The sequence below is a fragment of the Polistes canadensis genome, unplaced genomic scaffold, assembly GCF_001313835.1.
Source record: "Polistes canadensis isolate GaletaPanama2010 unplaced genomic scaffold, ASM131383v1 scaffold_205, whole genome shotgun sequence".
NCBI lineage: Eukaryota > Metazoa > Arthropoda > Insecta > Hymenoptera > Vespidae > Polistes > Polistes canadensis.
Genome location: NW_014569752.1, coordinates 31,501 through 51,500, shown reverse-complemented (window position 1 = coordinate 51,500; position 20,000 = coordinate 31,501). Strand labels below are relative to the sequence as shown.

The 20,000-nt window shown below is 29.5% G+C and overlaps 5 protein-coding genes across 7 annotated transcripts in view; 2 read left to right on the top strand and 3 right to left on the bottom strand.

Moving 5' to 3' along the window:
• The window catches only part of LOC106789855 (chaoptin-like), a 6,333-nt gene extending 2,171 nt beyond the window's left edge, over window positions 1-4,162 (top strand). Inside the window, exons 6-16 of the mRNA XM_014754381.1 lie at window positions 1-189; window positions 435-659; window positions 801-1,022; window positions 1,103-1,271; window positions 1,357-1,889; window positions 2,021-2,215; window positions 2,383-2,667; window positions 2,746-2,871; window positions 2,981-3,094; window positions 3,175-3,410; window positions 3,482-4,162. The exon at window positions 1-189 is cut by the window's left edge and continues 122 nt beyond it. Coding sequence (XP_014609867.1) covers window positions 1-189; window positions 435-659; window positions 801-1,022; window positions 1,103-1,271; window positions 1,357-1,889; window positions 2,021-2,215; window positions 2,383-2,667; window positions 2,746-2,871; window positions 2,981-3,094; window positions 3,175-3,410; window positions 3,482-3,767 — 2,580 coding nt within the window. The 3' untranslated portion in view covers window positions 3,768-4,162. The remainder of the gene's footprint in view (window positions 190-434; window positions 660-800; window positions 1,023-1,102; window positions 1,272-1,356; window positions 1,890-2,020; window positions 2,216-2,382; window positions 2,668-2,745; window positions 2,872-2,980; window positions 3,095-3,174; window positions 3,411-3,481) is intronic.
• A 178-nt stretch (window positions 4,163-4,340) lies between these two features.
• LOC106789848 lies at window positions 4,341-5,711 on the bottom strand. 2 transcript variants are annotated; one of them, XM_014754369.1, is made up of 3 exons: window positions 4,973-5,711; window positions 4,654-4,871; window positions 4,341-4,569 (listed from the first exon to the last, which is right to left on the bottom strand). In XM_014754369.1, the coding sequence occupies exons 1-3, from the start codon at window positions 5,184-5,186 to the stop codon at window positions 4,357-4,359; spliced, it is 645 nt and encodes a 214-aa protein (XP_014609855.1). In that variant the 5' UTR covers window positions 5,187-5,711; the 3' UTR covers window positions 4,341-4,356. The 2 variants fall into 2 exon arrangements, with proteins under 2 accessions (XP_014609855.1, XP_014609856.1); XM_014754370.1 differs by having other exon boundaries at window positions 4,480-4,569; window positions 4,710-4,871.
• A 2,236-nt stretch (window positions 5,712-7,947) lies between these two features.
• Window positions 7,948-12,786, bottom strand: LOC106789847 (ubiquitin-protein ligase E3A; the record flags this gene model as incomplete). Its single annotated transcript, XM_014754368.1, is given in 11 exon segments — window positions 7,948-8,343; window positions 8,690-8,925; window positions 9,020-9,236; window positions 9,313-9,590; window positions 9,676-9,876; window positions 9,969-10,268; window positions 10,356-10,553; window positions 10,641-10,951; window positions 11,031-11,399; window positions 12,350-12,530; window positions 12,651-12,786. Coding segments are annotated over 11 exon segments (2,548 nt in total), but the record flags the coding sequence as incomplete, so codon positions are not given.
• A 470-nt stretch (window positions 12,787-13,256) lies between these two features.
• Window positions 13,257-16,026, top strand: LOC106789813 (ubiquitin-protein ligase E3A-like). Its single transcript, XM_014754318.1, has 6 exons — window positions 13,257-13,480; window positions 13,601-13,781; window positions 14,732-15,100; window positions 15,180-15,490; window positions 15,578-15,775; window positions 15,976-16,026. The coding sequence occupies exons 1-6, from the start codon at window positions 13,268-13,270 to the stop codon at window positions 16,024-16,026; spliced, it is 1,323 nt and encodes a 440-aa protein (XP_014609804.1). The 5' UTR covers window positions 13,257-13,267.
• Window positions 16,027-16,555: 529 nt separating this feature from the next.
• LOC106789871 (probable ATP-dependent RNA helicase DDX43) overlaps window positions 16,556-20,000 on the bottom strand; it is a 5,015-nt gene continuing 1,570 nt past the window's right edge. For both annotated transcript variants that reach the window (XM_014754395.1, XM_014754397.1), the window contains exons 4-12: window positions 18,993-19,139; window positions 18,648-18,872; window positions 18,451-18,577; window positions 18,196-18,355; window positions 17,873-18,118; window positions 17,644-17,791; window positions 17,313-17,554; window positions 17,035-17,197; window positions 16,556-16,960 (exon numbers count right to left, since the gene is read on the bottom strand). In XM_014754395.1, coding sequence (XP_014609881.1) covers window positions 16,856-16,960; window positions 17,035-17,197; window positions 17,313-17,554; window positions 17,644-17,791; window positions 17,873-18,118; window positions 18,196-18,355; window positions 18,451-18,577; window positions 18,648-18,872; window positions 18,993-19,139 — 1,563 coding nt within the window. In that variant the 3' untranslated portion in view covers window positions 16,556-16,855. The remainder of the gene's footprint in view (window positions 16,961-17,034; window positions 17,198-17,312; window positions 17,555-17,643; window positions 17,792-17,872; window positions 18,119-18,195; window positions 18,356-18,450; window positions 18,578-18,647; window positions 18,873-18,992; window positions 19,140-20,000) is intronic.

The window sequence follows — 20,000 nt, the reverse complement described above, 5'->3', positions numbered from 1 at the left end:
AAGATGCCTGAGTCGACTTTGGTACCAGAAAATTTTCTTGAATTTGGTATGGATATTAAAGAATTGCATATTATACAAAGTAACTTGAACGCTATTAAGAATCATGCGTTCACGCATGTTCGAGGAATCAAATATTTAGATTTTTCCGAGAATTCTATTTCTACTATCGAGGATGATGCTTTCTCTGAGGTATACAATTTTAATTTTAATCTTTTGGATGCATAAAACAATACTGATATTGATATTTTAAAGTTTTTATTAAACCATTGCTTTTCTTCAATAAATTATATTAAAAATATTAGACATAAAAATTTTAATAAAAATATTTACAAATTTCAATCACACACACATATATATTCGTGCATCCAAATAATTGTTCTTATATCAAACAAAATAAAACAACGTTTCTAATATAAATTTAACAAATTATTAAGGTCGGTCATTCTCTTTTGACGTTAAGAATATCGCACGGTTTGTCAAGTTCTATTACCGAGATACCTAACAAGCCATTTAAGTCTTTAACAAATCTACAGCATCTTGACTTCAGTAACAATAAAATCAAATCTATGCCAGACACAGCATTTCATTTTTTAAAGAGAATCAAACGTATCGAGCTTCAGGATAACGAAATTGATGCTATTCCGAAAGGAACTTTTCAGGTATTGATTAAACAATTGTTGACACGAGAGAATAAAAGTAATATAAAAGTTTCTATTAAATCTATTGAAGCACTTTTATTTTAATCTATAAGGGATGAGCCGCCTAATCGTATTAATTTATTGAACCTAATATCTTTTTAGGGTGACATACATTCAATGCTAGAAGAAGTGAATTTTGCTTTTAATCAGATAAAGAGCATACAAACCCATACGTTTGTGGATTTGTTGTCTTTAATGACTATTAATTTAGAAGATAATGCTATTAAGAGAATTGAAAGGCGTGGATTTATGAATATGAATCGTTTGAAGTATATCAATTTGCGTGGGAACAAGATCACTGATATTACCGATGAAGCATTCCAGGTAATATATTACTATATAATATTCTAATAATTATATGAGATAATCTTACTAATTGGAGTGTAACGTGTTTCATTTTGAAGAACCTACCAGACTTAGAATTTCTCGATTTGGCTTACAATGACCTGAATGAATTCGATCTAACTTCATTCGACCAAGTTGGCACATTATCTTCTTTCAAAGTTAATGTTAGTCATAATGAAATTCCTAAATTGTGGATCAACAGTACTACCTTTACGCCACCAACGACAAGTATGAATTTAATAAAAGAATTCATTTTTTGTTTTTTTTTTTTATAAATAAAAATATAATCAAATAAATGTATTTTTTGTTACAGTCGGTGGTAACATACAAGCCAACATCAAAGTCTTAGACCTCAGTTATAATAATATATCAGACATCATGAAGTACTATTTTAAACCGGTGGAATATTCGCTTAGTCATTTGTATATGTCGCATAATCAACTGACCAACGTTACGCAAGGAATATTTGGCAATATGCCTCATTTGCAGTGGCTCGATTTAAGTCACAACGATTTAATCGAGGTCGATTTTGATTGCTTTAGAAATACGAAAAACCTACAGGTTCTTTTCCTATCTTGGAATAACATTGCAGACATTCCGGCAGAAGCTTTAAGACCTCTTAAAAAATTACGCATCGTTGATTTATCTCATAATAGATTGAGAACCCTACCGGATAATATGTTCACAGATGCAATCATTGAGAGTCTTGATCTCTCGCACAATCAATTTATGAGACTTCCTGTTAAAACTATGTCTATCTCAGCGGCAATGAGTTTATCTATTTTAGATATGTCTTGGAATACTTTGTCAGGCATTCACACAACCGATGCTATTTTCAGATTGAGAGTAAGAATCTTTCTCTCTCTCTCTCTAGCTTTTAATAAATTTAACTTGTTAATTATGTTACGATAACAATTATTCTATTTATTTTCATTCATTAATAATAAGTACTTATCTTCTTTTTTATTCTATTTTAGGGATTAACGTGGTTAGATCTTTCCTATAATCGTTTAGTTAGACTAGACGACGGAGTGTTTTCTGATTTACCTTACTTGTCTCATCTCGATTTGAGTCACAACAAACAATTGATATTAGAAACTCGTGGACGAACTTTTCACGGATTGGAAGATACACTTTTTTATCTTGGTTTAAGTAACATTTCTTTATTGAGTGTATGTATTTTATTTATATTATATAAGCAGAAAGAAAGAGTACGAGAAGTTTGATAGAAAATATTTTATCTAAATATTGGCCCTTGTGTCAAGTATTTTTTGAGATGGAAAATATTAATGTAAATTAAATCGAGAAACTCTTGTATATATTTTTTTCTTTTTCGTAGGTACCAGAATTACCTTTATCGAGATTGCAAATATTGCATTTAGCACACAACGAATTGGCATCTATACCGGCTGAAATGGCATCGAATTTAACATCATTGCATCATTTGGATTTAAGTTACAATGACTTAACGGTAGTCCCTTTGATCACGCACACGCTCCCAGAATTGAAGACTTTTAATTTGGCTAATAATCCAATCACGGCTATCACCAATACGAGTTTCTTAGGTGTAGCCGATAGTCTTGAAGAATTGGATATACGATGGTTATCCTTATCAACGTTTGAAGTATGCTTCTTTTTTCTTAAATTAAATTATTTTGTGTAATATGGTAGTTGAAGATAACATTAATTACGTTAATTATAGGCTGGTGCTCTTTGTAAAGCAACGAAACTTAGAAGATTGTATATAACTGCTTACACTGGTTTAAAACAATTCAATTTTCCGAATATTTTGGAATACAATCAGGGTTTAAGAGATTTATTGATTGATGTAAGCATATAAAAAATATTGTGTTTAAGTATTAAAGTATTAGAAGGATCAATTAATATAATTAAGAATTATTATAATTAATTGTCATGATTTATAATTATTATTTTAGGTTGAAAACGAGACAGATTTACAGAAAGAAATGAAAGGAAAATTTCCTTTTAAATTGTATAATATTACGCTCACTGGGAAAGCTTTGAAAATTATTAATTCGGATATATTAAAAGTGAATATTTACGATCTTGTGTTTATTGTAATAATTCATTGAAATGATTTATTAATTTTAAACATTTTAATATTTAATAGGGAATAAGAAATTCACATTTGCATTTTGGATTATTTAATACTAGTGTAAGTAGTGTACCAAAAGAAATGTTTATCAATGCCGAATGGGTGAGAAATATAACGGTTGATCTTCATCATACCGATACAAGAACACTTCATAATCCATCCACTGGTCATAAACCTGGTGTACCGAGAAAACAATTTCTGATGAAACTCAGACTAGCTGGATCTTATATGAATTGTGATTGCGATATTGGGTGAGATAAATATCTTGAATTCATAATTTATGATACATGATTCATATAATAATGAAAATAATTATTTTCAGATGGATTGAAATGTGGCAGAGAAAGCACAGACAGTATCAAGAAGATAGATGCAATTCTTATGGTGAATTTAATAACTTTGAACGCGAGGAAGGCGATGAATTTAATTGTTGGGATAATGGCTCAGACGATGATCTTCGAGAAACATTTTGTATGAACAAAAATAACATGACCCTCTCCAAAGCCTTGAAAACAGAGATCGAATGTGGTTGGAGCTCTGGAAATAATATTGGCTCATCGAACTCATTAATTTTCTTCCTTTTCTTGATCATAGGAACACAATTATAAATTAAAATATTTTTTTCTTCGTATATTTCATTTGGAATCAAATATTTCTCTGTGTTTCTCTCCGATTATTAATTATTATTTATTTCGCACACTGTTATTCCCAACGTTTATACATTTCACGTTTCATTTTATTTATGTATTTATTTTTATTTATATTTTTATCAAGGCAGTTTTCCTAACTGCAAAACAGTGAGACAATCAATGAGACTGTCGAACAATGTTCAGATATTCGTACAAAGTCTGCGATTGTAAATTAAGCTTCCCAATGTGTCATTCAGTCTGTGTGTATACAAACAAATTTTCTCTTAATATCCTAGTGACCTACTTCTTCGTGTTAAATTAATTGGGTTATTATTAAACAAAATAAAAATTATTGTATATTGAGAAAAAAATTACAATATATANAAAAAGAAGAAAATCATATTTTATATTTCGAAGTAATAATCTTTGTTTAAAGTTTGATGTTCTGTGATGAAATATATATATATATATATATATATATTTCATCACAGAACATCAAACTTTAAACAAAGATTATTACTTCGAAATATAAAATATGATTTTCTTCTTTTTTTTTCTTTCTTTATCATCAGTAATTATACGATAGAACTTTTGCTACTATATGAAGAACCATGTATAAAATTGGCAGAATGATTAAACCAAATATGAAAGTTAAACAAACGTAAATACTGAACAACTGTATTACCAGTATCAAGTATTTGATAACCATTTGACTAATATTGTTAGTATTCTTTATGTTTATCAATTTGTCCAATATAAATCGTAGGATGTAGAGAAATATCTGTAATACAAAATTAATTCATAAACAATGTTATTTTCAATTAAAAAGGTATTTCGGTCTGTCATTAAAGTGATATTTCATTACTTCCGCAATAGGAGCAATATTAACGATAATATAAAGCAGAGCAATCAATGATCGACCTGTTGCTTGACCCATGACCTTAACAAGATCCCTGAAAGGATATTCTGTGCGTGGAATACCATTGGATTCTTGATAATTTGCTAAATGTTCTCTTATGTTTAACAAAAGTGTCTTTGGCTTTTTATTTGTAATACTGACGGATTCCTTAAGACTGAAATCATCTGAAAAATTCAATTCGAATATTAAATATGATAAAGAATTAAAATAACTGATAGAAATATGAGTCTTATATAGAGTTCGTAAATGAATGTATTAAATGTACCTGTCATTTCCATACCACTCTTATTACTAAATTGAATTTGATTATTGCAATTAGAAATGCTATATGGATTTCTAGATTTAATTTCTGTATTTATGGTTGCTTCTTGAGTAGATTTTTTATCCGTCAAAGCAAGTTCTATTGTCTGCCAAAATTCCTTGGAATCATATTTCCAATCTCCTGATTTTTGTTCGTTCGATAGATAAGATTGATCCATCGTTGATCTATTTATTTCTTTATCCGATAGATTTAAACTATTGGAAATTGGTGACGATGTAAAAACGTTCTTTAGATTTCCATGACATTCCTCTTGCGGAAACTAATGATAAACCCCCGTTGAAAATATATTATTGTTTAATTCTTATATAGTAATCAAATCGTGTCTATGTAAAAAAGATTATTTTTATTTTTTTCTCGATTACGAATAATTAAATCGTACGATTACAGTTGATTGAATCGGTTCCTTTAAACTTTGCTTGCGAGTTCCATTCGATGATGAGTCTTGAAAAAACTTGAACGCTTGTTGTGATTTCCTCCTCTTTAGATCATTAGAATGGTGATAGACATTAGTATTACTCCACATAACGAAATTTAGTATTATTATAATAATAATAATAATAATAATTAATAATAAAAATATAAAGGGGAAAATATTTAATATCAAGATGAAGATATGTTACAATAATGAGAATGATGGAAATTCAATTAAATCCTTATGTCAATTAGTATTGAGATATTTATCTCTTGTAAAAATAACAAATATAATCTCTATATATGAAATTAAAAAAAAAAAAAAGGAAGAAACAAAACAAAACAAAAATTTTTAATTTAAAAAAAAAAAGTCATACGACGACATCAAACGATTAAAAAATTTAGTAATACAAAAAAAAAAACAAGTTAGAATTTTTTCGTTATTTATAAATTGCTATAGCAGTCGATACGAACTTTCTTATCAAATGAAAATATATATATATATATACAGAGTGAGTCATTTAAATTTGGATATTTTAAATATCTCTGTTATTTATAATTTTATAAAAAAAAAAAAGACAAGGGCTCCATCAGAGACTTTGAGAACATTGAAAAAATATGCATAGTTAGGCTGAAAAGTTCTGAGCCTTTTATAATTTCTTCTAATATATTTCTATACAATTATGTAGAGTTTAAAAAAAAAATTAGTGTTTCAGGTTCTGATAAAGCCCCATTATAAATTACAAAATTTGAATACCGTATCTGTTTGTTTGTACACACAAATTATTAATTTAAACATTACTAAAAAATCATGCACAAATTTATTGAAATATTAAGCTTTAATTGATGCATTAATGCGTTTAAAAATATGATTTCATTAAACATGATCAGATTAGAATTAAGTCCTAAAGAATATTTCCTAATAATATTATAAATAAGAGAGAGATATTTAAATGTTCCAATTTAATCATTAGAATCCCAGTGATCTTTAGAATAATCGTGCTGATAAATGTTAAGCGGTGCGACTACGTATCAATTGTGTACTGCTTTTCGACAAGAAATCTGAACAGTACTAATGAGCTGCTTGGGACTCAAACGATTAAATATTTCACCCCTGTATATACACAACGTATATTATAATTTTTTTTATCTTTTATCTTTTTTCTTTCTCAATAGAACTTTATTGTCACGTGACTAACAATAAGGACAGCCGAAAAATGGATTAGAATATTTTTGGGGTTTCGAAAACTGCTGCCGATATTATATTATAAATGTTTATACAAATTGTTGAATCTTTATATTTTTCCAGACTACGTTATTTTGCTTGTTTGTTTGTTTGTTTATTTTTCTTTTTTTTTTCTTTTCGTGCCCAGTATTTTTCAGGGAGGATATAAGAAACGTGGATGTAAGAGAGAAGAATTCCGAGAGAAACAAAAATAATAATAATTACATACAAACACGTAAGAATTGTCAACGATAGGTAATACGATCTTCTTACACCTTACACGTTCCACTGTGTTACAAAAAATTTTTTATATAGTATGTTTTTATATTATAATAATATAGTGATCACGCGATGTCGTTCATGTTCATCAGCATCATTATCAGCATCATCAGCATTCAGGGTCATTTTCGGCTATTGCAACTTTACACAATTGCAATTTTTCTTATCATCTATAACTGCTAGATTTTTGTTTCTTACTCCTTTTTTATTTGTTTTTTTTTTTTTACTTATTTATTTATTTATTTAATTTTTTTGTGGGATTTTTCTTTTATTTCTATTACCATAGTTAATTTTTTATTTATCTTTTTTTTTTTTTTTCATAGTTTGACTCAACTCTCTTTCTCTCTCACACACTCATACACACAATCACAGTCGCTTTTCACTATGTCTGTCTCTTTTGAGCGTTTCACTGTTATTAAACTTTATAAGATCTTCGATTCTTTGTTTTACAAGAAAAAGCTGTATATTAATATATTTAATATTCGCTGCTTTCGTAGAAATTCAATGTCAAGCCTTTAAAGAATCGAACGTCATCGCTTTTACTTCCAGGACACGTAAAGGGAAAGAATAATAGTTTTGTTTATTTATTTATTATTTAATTATCTTTCTTTTTTTTTCTTTTTTCATTTCTTCATTCTTCTTTTTTTATTTTTGCTTTTTTTTTTTTTTCTTTTTTATAGAGAAGATACGATTTCATAGGAAGAAACGATAATTTGATATCTAAATCAGCTATAATTATTTTGTCAAAGCACGTAGTAGTAGTAGTAGTAGTAGTAGTAGTAATAGTAGTAATAGTAGTAATAGTTTACTATAATATGGGTGCCAATTAAATTTGAAAGCATCATCACGTAACAATTTTTTGATAATTATTCTATTGCTATCAAGAAGAGTTTATCAATTTATATTTAACGTGCAGGTGTGTTCTCTTTAAACAAAGAACCCTGGAAAGGAGAATCGATAACAGTGGATTCTGAGAGCGTTGTTATTGTTGTTGTTGTTGTTGTTATTATTGTTAATTGAGCACAATTTATTGTTGTTTTTGTTTTGGTTATTGTTGTTGAAAGCAGAAACAACACCCACGATTGCACGCACACCACACACGCGCATCTCTCTTTCGAACATAATTACATAATAAATATGTCCATGTGTAATGTGTGATTGGGTTTGTAAGAAGATATAGAAACATGATTTTGTATATATCCTGATGTGTGTGTATTTAACGAATTCATCATTCACTTTGATATAGCGTTGATTAATTGATGAAGCTTTGGTACACATTCACAACATGCCAAAACCTTTAGAATAGTTGATTGCTTTTAATAAACGGTCTTGTAACTTTTCAATCGTGCTGTAGTCCGGTAAAAGTAAAACATTGAAGCATGTGTGGGCGATAGGTAATCTGAAAGTTAGGTATTTCAATCAATTTTAAAATTAATCTAAATTATAATATTAAAAAAAATATATCATATTATACAAAAATAATGGTAATAATTGAAAACAAGAGACAGTATACGCATGGTAATTTTATGATAATCATAATGGGAAAGATTGTTCTTAGTGAATATGAGTCATATATACATCTTGGGCGACCTGTGTATTTAGAAAATATTTCGTGATCTTCTATATATTTATAGAACTAGCTTAAAATCCAAGATTTAAATTTGGCACACTAATGTTTCCTGTGATACACTTTTATTTGTGCGTGTGAGCTTGATTTGAATATATATAAAAAGTTTAATAAATACCTGTCCGAATCTGGACCATGTCTTGCAATAACCATTTTAAGCCTAGAAAGTCCTCCGACTGGAACTCGATCGCTACCTGTAGTAAACTGAAGTAGCCTTCTTTGACTTTCCGGTGGTAATGAATGAGCTACCCGCCAGAAATTACGCACCGCTTCACTATCAACAGTATAACCACCCTCGTATTCCGTTGCTGCTTCCAATTCCGCGAAATCAAATATTTTACTACCGCAAACAAGCTGCAACAAAAATAAATTCTTGGTCATTGAATTGTTCACAAGTCCATTATAGATAATCGTATTTAAAACGTAATTTAAATAATGATAAATGTACCTGTTCAATTTCTTCCGGTCTGAAAAGTAAAGCAAGCGGGCTTTCATCTGTAACCATTTGAAAACCACGTCTGAATGCTTTGAATTGTCTTTCCACTGATTTATTTAACAAAAAATCTGCATAAAGATCTACAAATTCTTTTTTATTTTCTTGTGTTACGTAAGTTTCATCCCCGTTCTCACGAAGATCATGAAACGACATTGAACCAAACACATCTCTATAAATAAATAATAATATTAATTAAAATTAAAATTTGTAAATTAGTAGATGTATTATTATTTGATTAAACTTACTTGTAACCAACACGGAAAGTTTGCATAAATGTATCCGACATATCATCTTCGGTATACGCTATTAATTCTGTTAGTGTTCTATATAAAGTAGGACCCCAATCTTCTAAATCAGCAAATCCTCCTTTCCTACCTAATAATTTCCGATAAACTACCATAGGAAAACGTACATCCAAAATTACGTTGTTATAAATAGCTAATCCAAGGACGATTCCTATCAGCGTAAATTGTGCGTCACTTTCAAATGATGTGGAATTAAACCACGTTAACTGTGTGTCTTCCTGCGCAATCACAGAATACACACAATATAAACTATAAATGATATTCTTTAAATACAATCGATTATCATTTTCTAACTAATATTACCTGAGTCGTAAACATGCCATAATCAGGATTGAAGATTTCCTCTACAACTAATTGAAAGAATTCTTTAGATACACCACCTTCATCGACACCTTGTTCACCCTCAAACTCGACAACCAATTGTTTTTTAAGATCCGATGGATTCTCCATTGCTACCATTTCCAATTCGACCAATGCATCGTCTATCAAATGATCTCTACGTACCTATTTTAGATTTATATATATATTATATTGCTAATCTTTTTAAAAATATTTTTCAATTGATTACAATTTTTATGATATTATCAGTGACTTACTTTTAATCTAAGATATGGATTAGTCGGTTGTCCAACGACAGTTTGTAAGAAACTCATTCTTCTTTCGTTATACATTCTTATACGATTATCGTAATATAGGCCCAATGTTTTTGTAGCTGGCGTAAGGATAAACGGATAATTCATAAAACTAAATTTCTGAGGTTCTTCGCTTTTGTAGTAAGCAAAATCTTTATCCATTTCAATAGCATCGCTAAGTGGTTCATTATAAAAATCAGTGAAAGATATGAATGGTTTGCGAGCATCCAATGCAGAAATTCCTAATTCTTTGGCTAATGGATCCTAAATAAATATATTACGTTATTAGATTGATACATTTGTCTCTCATAAATATATATATATATATACATAAATATTAAATATTAATACCTGTGGGATTTGCGAAGTCATTTTACACGATTTGTCAATTTTTGTTGTATCACCATCTTCGCTTGTCGCCAATTCACTACTATCTAATTCTCCTGCTAACATACTAGCATAATAAAGAATCCTCATTACTTTTGTAGGAGCAGTGATGGTATCTGCATCCTGAACACAATAATCCCGTGTAAATGATCCACTTATTACCTACAACAAGAAATAAATAATTTATGTGATTAAATGAATCAAATGATAATCTTAAAGAAGATTTATACGTAATTATTATTAAAATACCTTAACAGTTATCAATTCTTGTAGAGCTTGCAGAAGATTAGGTAACGTAGGCTTACAGTGTCTGGCCCATACACGTGCTAATTTCGCTTGAGCTATTGTTGGGAAACAGCTAACAGCTTTACAAAGCATATGAAGCGCAAGTTCAAGATATTCGCTATTTCCCAACATTGGTATTTCAAATACAATTAAGAATACATTTAAAAGACTGTCCATGCTATGGGATGGTGTTTTTCCAAATACTCTTAAATGTAATTCTATCGTATCTGCTAATGTGACTAGTGCATTTACAAGTGCTGATTCAAATGCTTTCCCTAAAACAAATTTTGTCTTTTAATATATATATACAATAATAAAAAATGATATGATATATTTAATATATAATTATAATACCTGGAAGTGTCCATAATGCCTTAAACGCTCTTCTAACAGCAAGTAAATCAACGCTAGTATCATCGTCGTTAGGAGGAACTGTTGGAGATGGATCGCTACTGTCTTCTTCTTTATCTTCTCCTTGTAAGGAACGTACAGCCTCTTTGTTTAAATCTGCAGGTGGCCTTAAAAGATTATCAGGTGCTCTATCAAGAAGTGCCGCCAATGGAGAATCATTTTTTTCAGTCTTTTGAAAACTTCGGCTTAATGCTTCTCTAGAAGAAAATACTTTTCCCAAAGTACGTATCAATAACGAATATGCCCTTTCCGATTTACATTTATTTATTATATCCAGAAGTTTGGCTTCGGTTAGATATGGTTCTGATTTCCCTGTTACAATTAAATTAATTATATTACATAGTCTATTTATCTATCTTTCTTGTTCTTTTTAATTCTTTCTTTCTTTTTTTTTTTCTTTCTTTCTCTCTCTCTCTCTCTCTCTCACTCTCTTTCTCTCTTTTTTTTAATTTATGCTACACTGTTTTAATAATCTAGTTTCGATCCAACCATTTGCTTTCTTTGTCAATCTTTAATAACTGCATTAAACAAGCCTTACAAAATGTGTATTGCAATAGAAAATATTTATTAACAATTAATACAGTAAACAATATACTGTATATAAATATAATTGTTACAAATATATATGTAAAGTAGTAGAGATTAGAAAAAAATAAAACAAATAAAATAAAGAAGATAAAGAATCCCCAAGGGATTCTTTATTTATTTAGACAAATAACATTTAGTATATCTTTCCTTTTCCAAATATTTCAAATATAAAGTTAATATCAACAATTTAATCATAGATTTTTGTGTATAAAATTTTCTAATGGTTCTTTTCCGAATGGTTCTTTTCTTTCTTGTTTGTTGCGGTTTCTTCTTCGATCTACTACTTTGAATAACTTGTTTAGGCGACGGCTGTTTTCTATATCGAATTGCCTGCCTTCTCGCTTGTTTAATTTGATATTTTGGAATATGAATATTATATTTTTTCAATATTTCTAATAGACAATCTTCATTCACGGTAACGTTAGATGAATTAGAGCATTGATTAGAATAAACGTCTTCGTTAGATCTTGAATAAGATTTAGTTGATTTATCTTCTAAAATAACAATGTCGGAAAGATCATCATTGTCTCGTTTCTCTAATTGTAGATCGGAATTACAATCGGAACTGTTATCGATCTTGATAGAATTAAAATCATCTTCTGTGGTAGATGTTTGCCGACAAATAGAATCAAGAAGAAAGCAAATGGCTGTATTACATTCTGCCAATATAGTACCTTCATCCGAGCAAGTAGGATTTACATTTTTAACAGGTAGACTTTTAGCCAAAGATGCAGGTCCAGGTTCCAAAGTAGTTCTAGCAACTTTACTCGGTTGAGTACCGTCGCATAATCGAGCTTCTTGAGAGAACAACTGAATGGCTTGAGCTGCTGCTTGATTTGGTGTAAGATTAGTAATCTGTACGAACAACGGATCGTGTTAATAATCATGGAAACAAGTTTTCTAACATATAGAGAGAGACACATACTTAATATTAAACAATAACAAAAAAATATATAATATTTAAAATGTTCATACTTTCCCACTGGATGCGCAGTTTTGGTTACTACATTGAGGATTACCACATCCTTCGGTAAGTTGATAAAAGTACCTTTCAATAAGCTTCTTGGCAGCTGCACGCTTCATATCGCTGCAAGGGCTTTCCGCTCCTACCCTAAGGTAATCCAAAACAAAAACAAAATAGAACAATTCTTTATCACTTTGTAAACAAGTTTGATAACAAATTAACATAATCAATATAACATTTTAAACAAACTTTTAGTATACACATGAACACATAATTATAGAATATTATTATTAAAAGTCAGAGCCCAAGAGAAATAGGAAAGAGAAAGAGAAAGAGAAGGAAAATGAAAATGAAAAATAAAAATTAACGTCAAAAAAAAAAAAAAGGAAATAACAAAGCCAAAGGTTTGATGATAATTTTCCAACGATAGAACTTTTCTCACGAGTCGTTGTACCAAAACAAAGCACNTTTTTTTTTTTTTGACGTTAATTTTTATTTTTCATTTTCATTTTCCTTCTCTTTCTCTTTCTCTTTCCTATTTCTCTTGGGCTCTGACTTTTAATAATAATATTCTATAATTATGTGTTCATGTGTATACTAAAAGTTTGTTTAAAATGTTATATTGATTATGTTAATTTGTTATCAAACTTGTTTACAAAGTGATAAAGAATTGTTCTATTTTGTTTTTGTTTTGGATTACCTTAGGGTAGGAGCGGAAAGCCCTTGCAGCGATATGAAGCGTGCAGCTGCCAAGAAGCTTATTGAAAGGTACTTTTATCAACTTACCGAAGGATGTGGTAATCCTCAATGTAGTAACCAAAACTGCGCATCCAGTGGGAAAGTATGAACATTTTAAATATTATATATTTTTTTGTTATTGTTTAATATTAAGTATGTGTCTCTCTCTATATGTTAGAAAACTTGTTTCCATGATTATTAACACGATCCGTTGTTCGTACAGATTACTAATCTTACACCAAATCAAGCAGCAGCTCAAGCCATTCAGTTGTTCTCTCAAGAAGCTCGATTATGCGACGGTACTCAACCGAGTAAAGTTGCTAGAACTACTTTGGAACCTGGACCTGCATCTTTGGCTAAAAGTCTACCTGTTAAAAATGTAAATCCTACTTGCTCGGATGAAGGTACTATATTGGCAGAATGTAATACAGCCATTTGCTTTCTTCTTGATTCTATTTGTCGGCAAACATCTACCACAGAAGATGATTTTAATTCTATCAAGATCGATAACAGTTCCGATTGTAATTCCGATCTACAATTAGAGAAACGAGACAATGATGATCTTTCCGACATTGTTATTTTAGAAGATAAATCAACTAAATCTTATTCAAGATCTAACGAAGACGTTTATTCTAATCAATGCTCTAATTCATCTAACGTTACCGTGAATGAAGATTGTCTATTAGAAATATTGAAAAAATATAATATTCATATTCCAAAATATCAAATTAAACAAGCGAGAAGGCAGGCAATTCGATATAGAAAACAGCCGTCGCCTAAACAAGTTATTCAAAGTAGTAGATCGAAGAAGAAACCGCAACAAACAAGAAAGAAAAGAACCATTCGGAAAAGAACCATTAGAAAATTTTATACACAAAAATCTATGATTAAATTGTTGATATTAACTTTATATTTGAAATATTTGGAAAAGGAAAGATATACTAAATGTTATTTGTCTAAATAAATAAAGAATCCCTTGGGGATTCTTTATCTTCTTTATTTTATTTGTTTTATTTTTTTCTAATCTCTACTACTTTACATATATATTTGTAACAATTATATTTATATACAGTATATTGTTTACTGTATTAATTGTTAATAAATATTTTCTATTGCAATACACATTTTGTAAGGCTTGTTTAATGCAGTTATTAAAGATTGACAAAGAAAGCAAATGGTTGGATCGAAACTAGATTATTAAAACAGTGTAGCATAAATTAAAAAAAAGAGAGAAAGAGAGTGAGAGAGAGAGAGAGAGAGAGAAAGAAAGAAAAAAAAAAAGAAAGAAAGAATTAAAAAGAACAAGAAAGATAGATAAATAGACTATGTAATATAATTAATTTAATTGTAACAGGGAAATCAGAACCATATCTAACCGAAGCCAAACTTCTGGATATAATAAATAAATGTAAATCGGAAAGGGCATATTCGTTATTGATACGTACTTTGGGAAAAGTATTTTCTTCTAGAGAAGCATTAAGCCGAAGTTTTCAAAAGACTGAAAAAAATGATTCTCCATTGGCGGCACTTCTTGATAGAGCACCTGATAATCTTTTAAGGCCACCTGCAGATTTAAACAAAGAGGCTGTACGTTCCTTACAAGGAGAAGATAAAGAAGAAGACAGTAGCGATCCATCTCCAACAGTTCCTCCTAACGACGATGATACTAGCGTTGATTTACTTGCTGTTAGAAGAGCGTTTAAGGCATTATGGACACTTCCAGGTATTATAATTATATATTAAATATATCATATCATTTTTTATTATTGTATATATATATTAAAAGACAAAATTTGTTTTAGGGAAAGCATTTGAATCAGCACTTGTAAATGCACTAGTCACATTAGCAGATACGATAGAATTACATTTAAGAGTATTTGGAAAAACACCATCCCATAGCATGGACAGTCTTTTAAATGTATTCTTAATTGTATTTGAAATACCAATGTTGGGAAATAGCGAATATCTTGAACTTGCGCTTCATATGCTTTGTAAAGCTGTTAGCTGTTTCCCAACAATAGCTCAAGCGAAATTAGCACGTGTATGGGCCAGACACTGTAAGCCTACGTTACCTAATCTTCTGCAAGCTCTACAAGAATTGATAACTGTTAAGGTATTTTAATAATAATTACGTATAAATCTTCTTTAAGATTATCATTTGATTCATTTAATCACATAAATTATTTATTTCTTGTTGTAGGTAATAAGTGGATCATTTACACGGGATTATTGTGTTCAGGATGCAGATACCATCACTGCTCCTACAAAAGTAATGAGGATTCTTTATTATGCTAGTATGTTAGCAGGAGAATTAGATAGTAGTGAATTGGCGACAAGCGAAGATGGTGATACAACAAAAATTGACAAATCGTGTAAAATGACTTCGCAAATCCCACAGGTATTAATATTTAATATTTATGTATATATATATATACACGAGCAGAGAAAGAGAGTCGATTAAATTGAAAAAGAAAAACGAGATTCGATTCGCGTTTCGAGTTATAATATCGGTGATTACCTCAATCGCGTATTTATAATTGTTAGGTTAAGTTGCAACACTTTATTTTACGATTAAATTTGATTTTCAATGTTTCTTAGCACTTTGCGTTTAGCGTAAAGTCTTATGTTGACACTTTTCAATTGATTTGACTAATTTTTACTTTTCATTTCGACGTGGGTTTGTTTGTTTTTTCTTGTTTGTTTCTTTGTTTGTTTGTTTGTTAAATTTTTCTTCAATTGGAAACGATCGCAGGGGGAAAAGAAACAAAAATTTCTTTTCTACCTTGGGATGATGAGATATAGTTGGGCTCGTGTTGGAACAAAAATTGCTATGATTCTCACGAACTTAACACGACTTATTGCGAGTTCTTACTTACGATTGCGTTTCTTCATTTTTCGATTATCGCGATATTATCGAACTTTCGCGAGAATTCCTTTCAAATGATATCTCGATTATATTATCTAATGAGCCCCGACCAATCGCGAATCGTTACGGGTTAATACGATGTGCGATTGGTCGAAAGCTCGATATGACCATTCAAATCATAAATTTGAAAATTGCCGCTATTTTTTCTTATTTTTACATCGGAGAATTCTTTTTCCTATAATTAATTTATATTAATTAAATTAAATATTAATTTTATAATTCTGTAATTAATTTCTAGAAATGCTGTTCTTATAAAAGAATAATATTTATTATACATAAATATACAAGTTCTTAAAATTAGTTGAAAAGTATTTTATAAATACAATTTTATATAACATTAAATGTATAGAGAGAAAAAAAAACGTTTTAAACGACTAATGATCAATGAAAAAAAAAGTATTATCTCGTATTACATATGTCTAGAAGTAATTGAAAAATTAAATCAATTATTAAAAATATTAGACGTGCACTTAAATAGTAATATTAATTTTTGACTACATTATACCTTTTACATTTTACTATCTAAGTACATTTAATTTATCTTATGAAAAATTACTTTCTTGAATATCTTCTATTGTTATATGTTTTTTTCTCTGACCGTTGTGCTTGCTTTTGTTCGTATCTGTTGGCCATGCTACGCAATTCATATGGTACATCCTATATAACGAATAGAAAAAAAAGATAAAAAAAAAAAGAAAAAACATAAAAGAATATAATATGTTGATACTTACTTGATCAGCCTCTTCTAAAATTTCGATCAGACCTTTTGCATGAGACCAATCGTTTCTAGTCATTAGTGTTATGCTGACTCCACTTTTACCGGCACGTCCGGTTCGTCCAACTCGATGAACGTATTCTTCAATATCATTAGGAAAGTCGTAATTGAATACATGCCTAAAAATTCATTATATAGTTTTCTTCTTGTAATATAAAATATACAAAAAGAGATCAAAAGAGATTGGACAAAGAAAAAAAGAGAAAAAAATAAGTGAATTAAAGTAAAACATACGTAATATCCTTAATGTCAAGTCCCCGACTGACAAGATCGGTGGCAATGAGTATTCTCACAGTGCCATTTTCCATATATTCTATGGCTTTTTCTCTGTCCTCTTGTATTAATCCACTGTGAATAATTTCGTTATCGATATGTTCAAAAATTAGTTCAACAGATAGATCACTAACGCCAGCTTTTGTTCGAAGAAATACAATTATTTTGTCATCAGGTCTCATATCATGAAGAAAATCTTTTAACTGTAAAAATATTTAAAATAATTACGTTTTCTTATCGATATATATTATTTATAATAACAAAAAGACATATACATATATGTAATACTAACTAATGCTTTTTTTTCTTCTTCCTCCACAATATATATATGTTGCTGTACCGTATGCACAGCCGTCAAATCCAATGATCCAATAGATACTTGAATCGGATCTACCATAAATGAGAGTGCCATACGTCTAACTTCTGCTGGCCACGTAGCACTGTTACAAATATTAGACATTGTTAAAATATTAATAAACTCATATTATATAAATGTATATTTTTGCATTTATATTACATACCTGGTCATAACAGTTTGTCTATCAGATCTTATATCAGCTATACAGTATCTAATTTGTGGCTCAAAGCCCATATCTAACATGCGATCTGCTTCGTCTAATACTACATACGATACAGATCTTAAATCTATTACATTTATTCTAACAAAATCAATCAATCGCCCTGGTGTAGCTATAATTATTTCTGCATTTTCTTTTTTTATAAGTTTTATCTGTTCTGGACGTTTAACTCCGCCGTATATACAAATACTAAAAAAAATAACATTACTCAAAACAGTTGTTGTATGATGTCAAACAATAAAATGAATCATTATATAATTACTTACGCTTTGATCCCACGATAAGAATATTTATTTACTTCTCTTTCAATTTGTAATGCCAATTCTCTTGTTGGTGCTAAAATAAGAGCTTTTGGTCCAACCCTTGGAGAATCTTCTTGCCCATCAATGTGAATCAATGCAGGCAATAGAAATGCTAAAGTTTTACCTAAATAATAATAATAATAATAATAATAATAATAAGATAATTGTAAATAATATCATTAATATTAATATTGATGAAACTAATAGAATAATAAAAACCTGTTCCAGTCTGTGCGACGCCTATCATATCATTGCCACTTAATAAAATTGGCCATGCTTGGCATTGTATTGGGCTTGGGGTTGTGAAACCTTGTTTTTTAATCTCTTGTAAAATTTCGGGATAATTCTGTAATTGTATATTAATATTATTATTATAACTTGCTAATTCTGTTATTTTATTCTTGCATTATACTTACTTTGAATGCTTGATCAAAAGAGATGATTGGATTTGGGACGATATTTATAGTGTTTTTAGGAGCATTCTCTGTCTCATTAAAAATGCATTCAACTTCAATGTTATTATTTTTTCTTCTTATTTCTTTTGCTTCTTTTTGGGACATATTAGAAATCACGGGGTCTTCACAATAAAAATTTTTACTTATAGCACCTGGAGTAAAAGGTGGCGGTTCTACATATTTATCCTGAATTTACAAAAAAAAAAAAAATCAAAACATAGTTTTATCTCTTTCTCTCTGTACTTCAGTTTTAAAGAATATAGTATATAAAATTATGATCAATAATTATACTTATATATAACTTACGTATGAATAAAAATCTTCCACGGGAAGCTCTGGTTGAGGAGGGTCTTTTAAGAATTCGGTGATTAATTCTTTTGCTTTGTTCTGATTTTCCAAAGATCCAATTATAGTTACTTCTGTTAAATGATTATTATTTGCAGCTTTTCCTACCTGTATAGTAAAAAGAAGAAGAGAAAAAGAAATGAAAAATTAAGGATACCATCTCGCATTTAATTTGTTCTATTATACGAGGATTGATTGACCAATTTTAAGCATCGACAACAAAATCTTGTATTTTATTAAACGTTGAGCATGGTGCAAAAACCGATGTGCAATTTTTCGTTTAGTTACACGCGGATTAGCTTTTCTTTTTGCTCTTCCTTTTACCGTTCTCTTTCCGATTATCTTTTATTTAAACATATTAATCACGCTCGGTGCTAAGTTGTTTTTGATTGACTATTAATTCAAACCATTTACTGTTTTGATGCATTAAATAAATATTCCTGCGTATACTATCAGTGGTACACGTGGCCTAAATGGACTATGTAGCACGGAATATATTAGTATACTTCTGTATTTACTGTGTCAATTCTATAGTCCACCATACAGAAAGTTAAACAATACAATAGATTATAATGTATACCGTTTGGACGAATAACAGAAACTTATTGGTTTAACCGATAAAAAAAAAAAAAAAACAAGTCGTTTCTATGTTGAATTCAAAAAATGTTTCTATCCATCCCATATATTGGAAAATATTATATGCTTCTATATAATATATTATATATATTATTCTATATATAATATATATTCTATATATTAATATTACTATATTATACTTACACAAATTTTTCATGATAAGGGAAAGAGCGCTGCGTTATATTAAGGAGGTGCTGGAAATGGAGGATTCAAGGTGGCCAAAAATATGTGTGATGGAGGAAATAAGGGCCATAACGAACGGGAATCCATCAAAATGGGGGGAGAATTTGGTCAGTGTGTTGAGGGAAATGGGTATTGAGGACTTGATAGAGA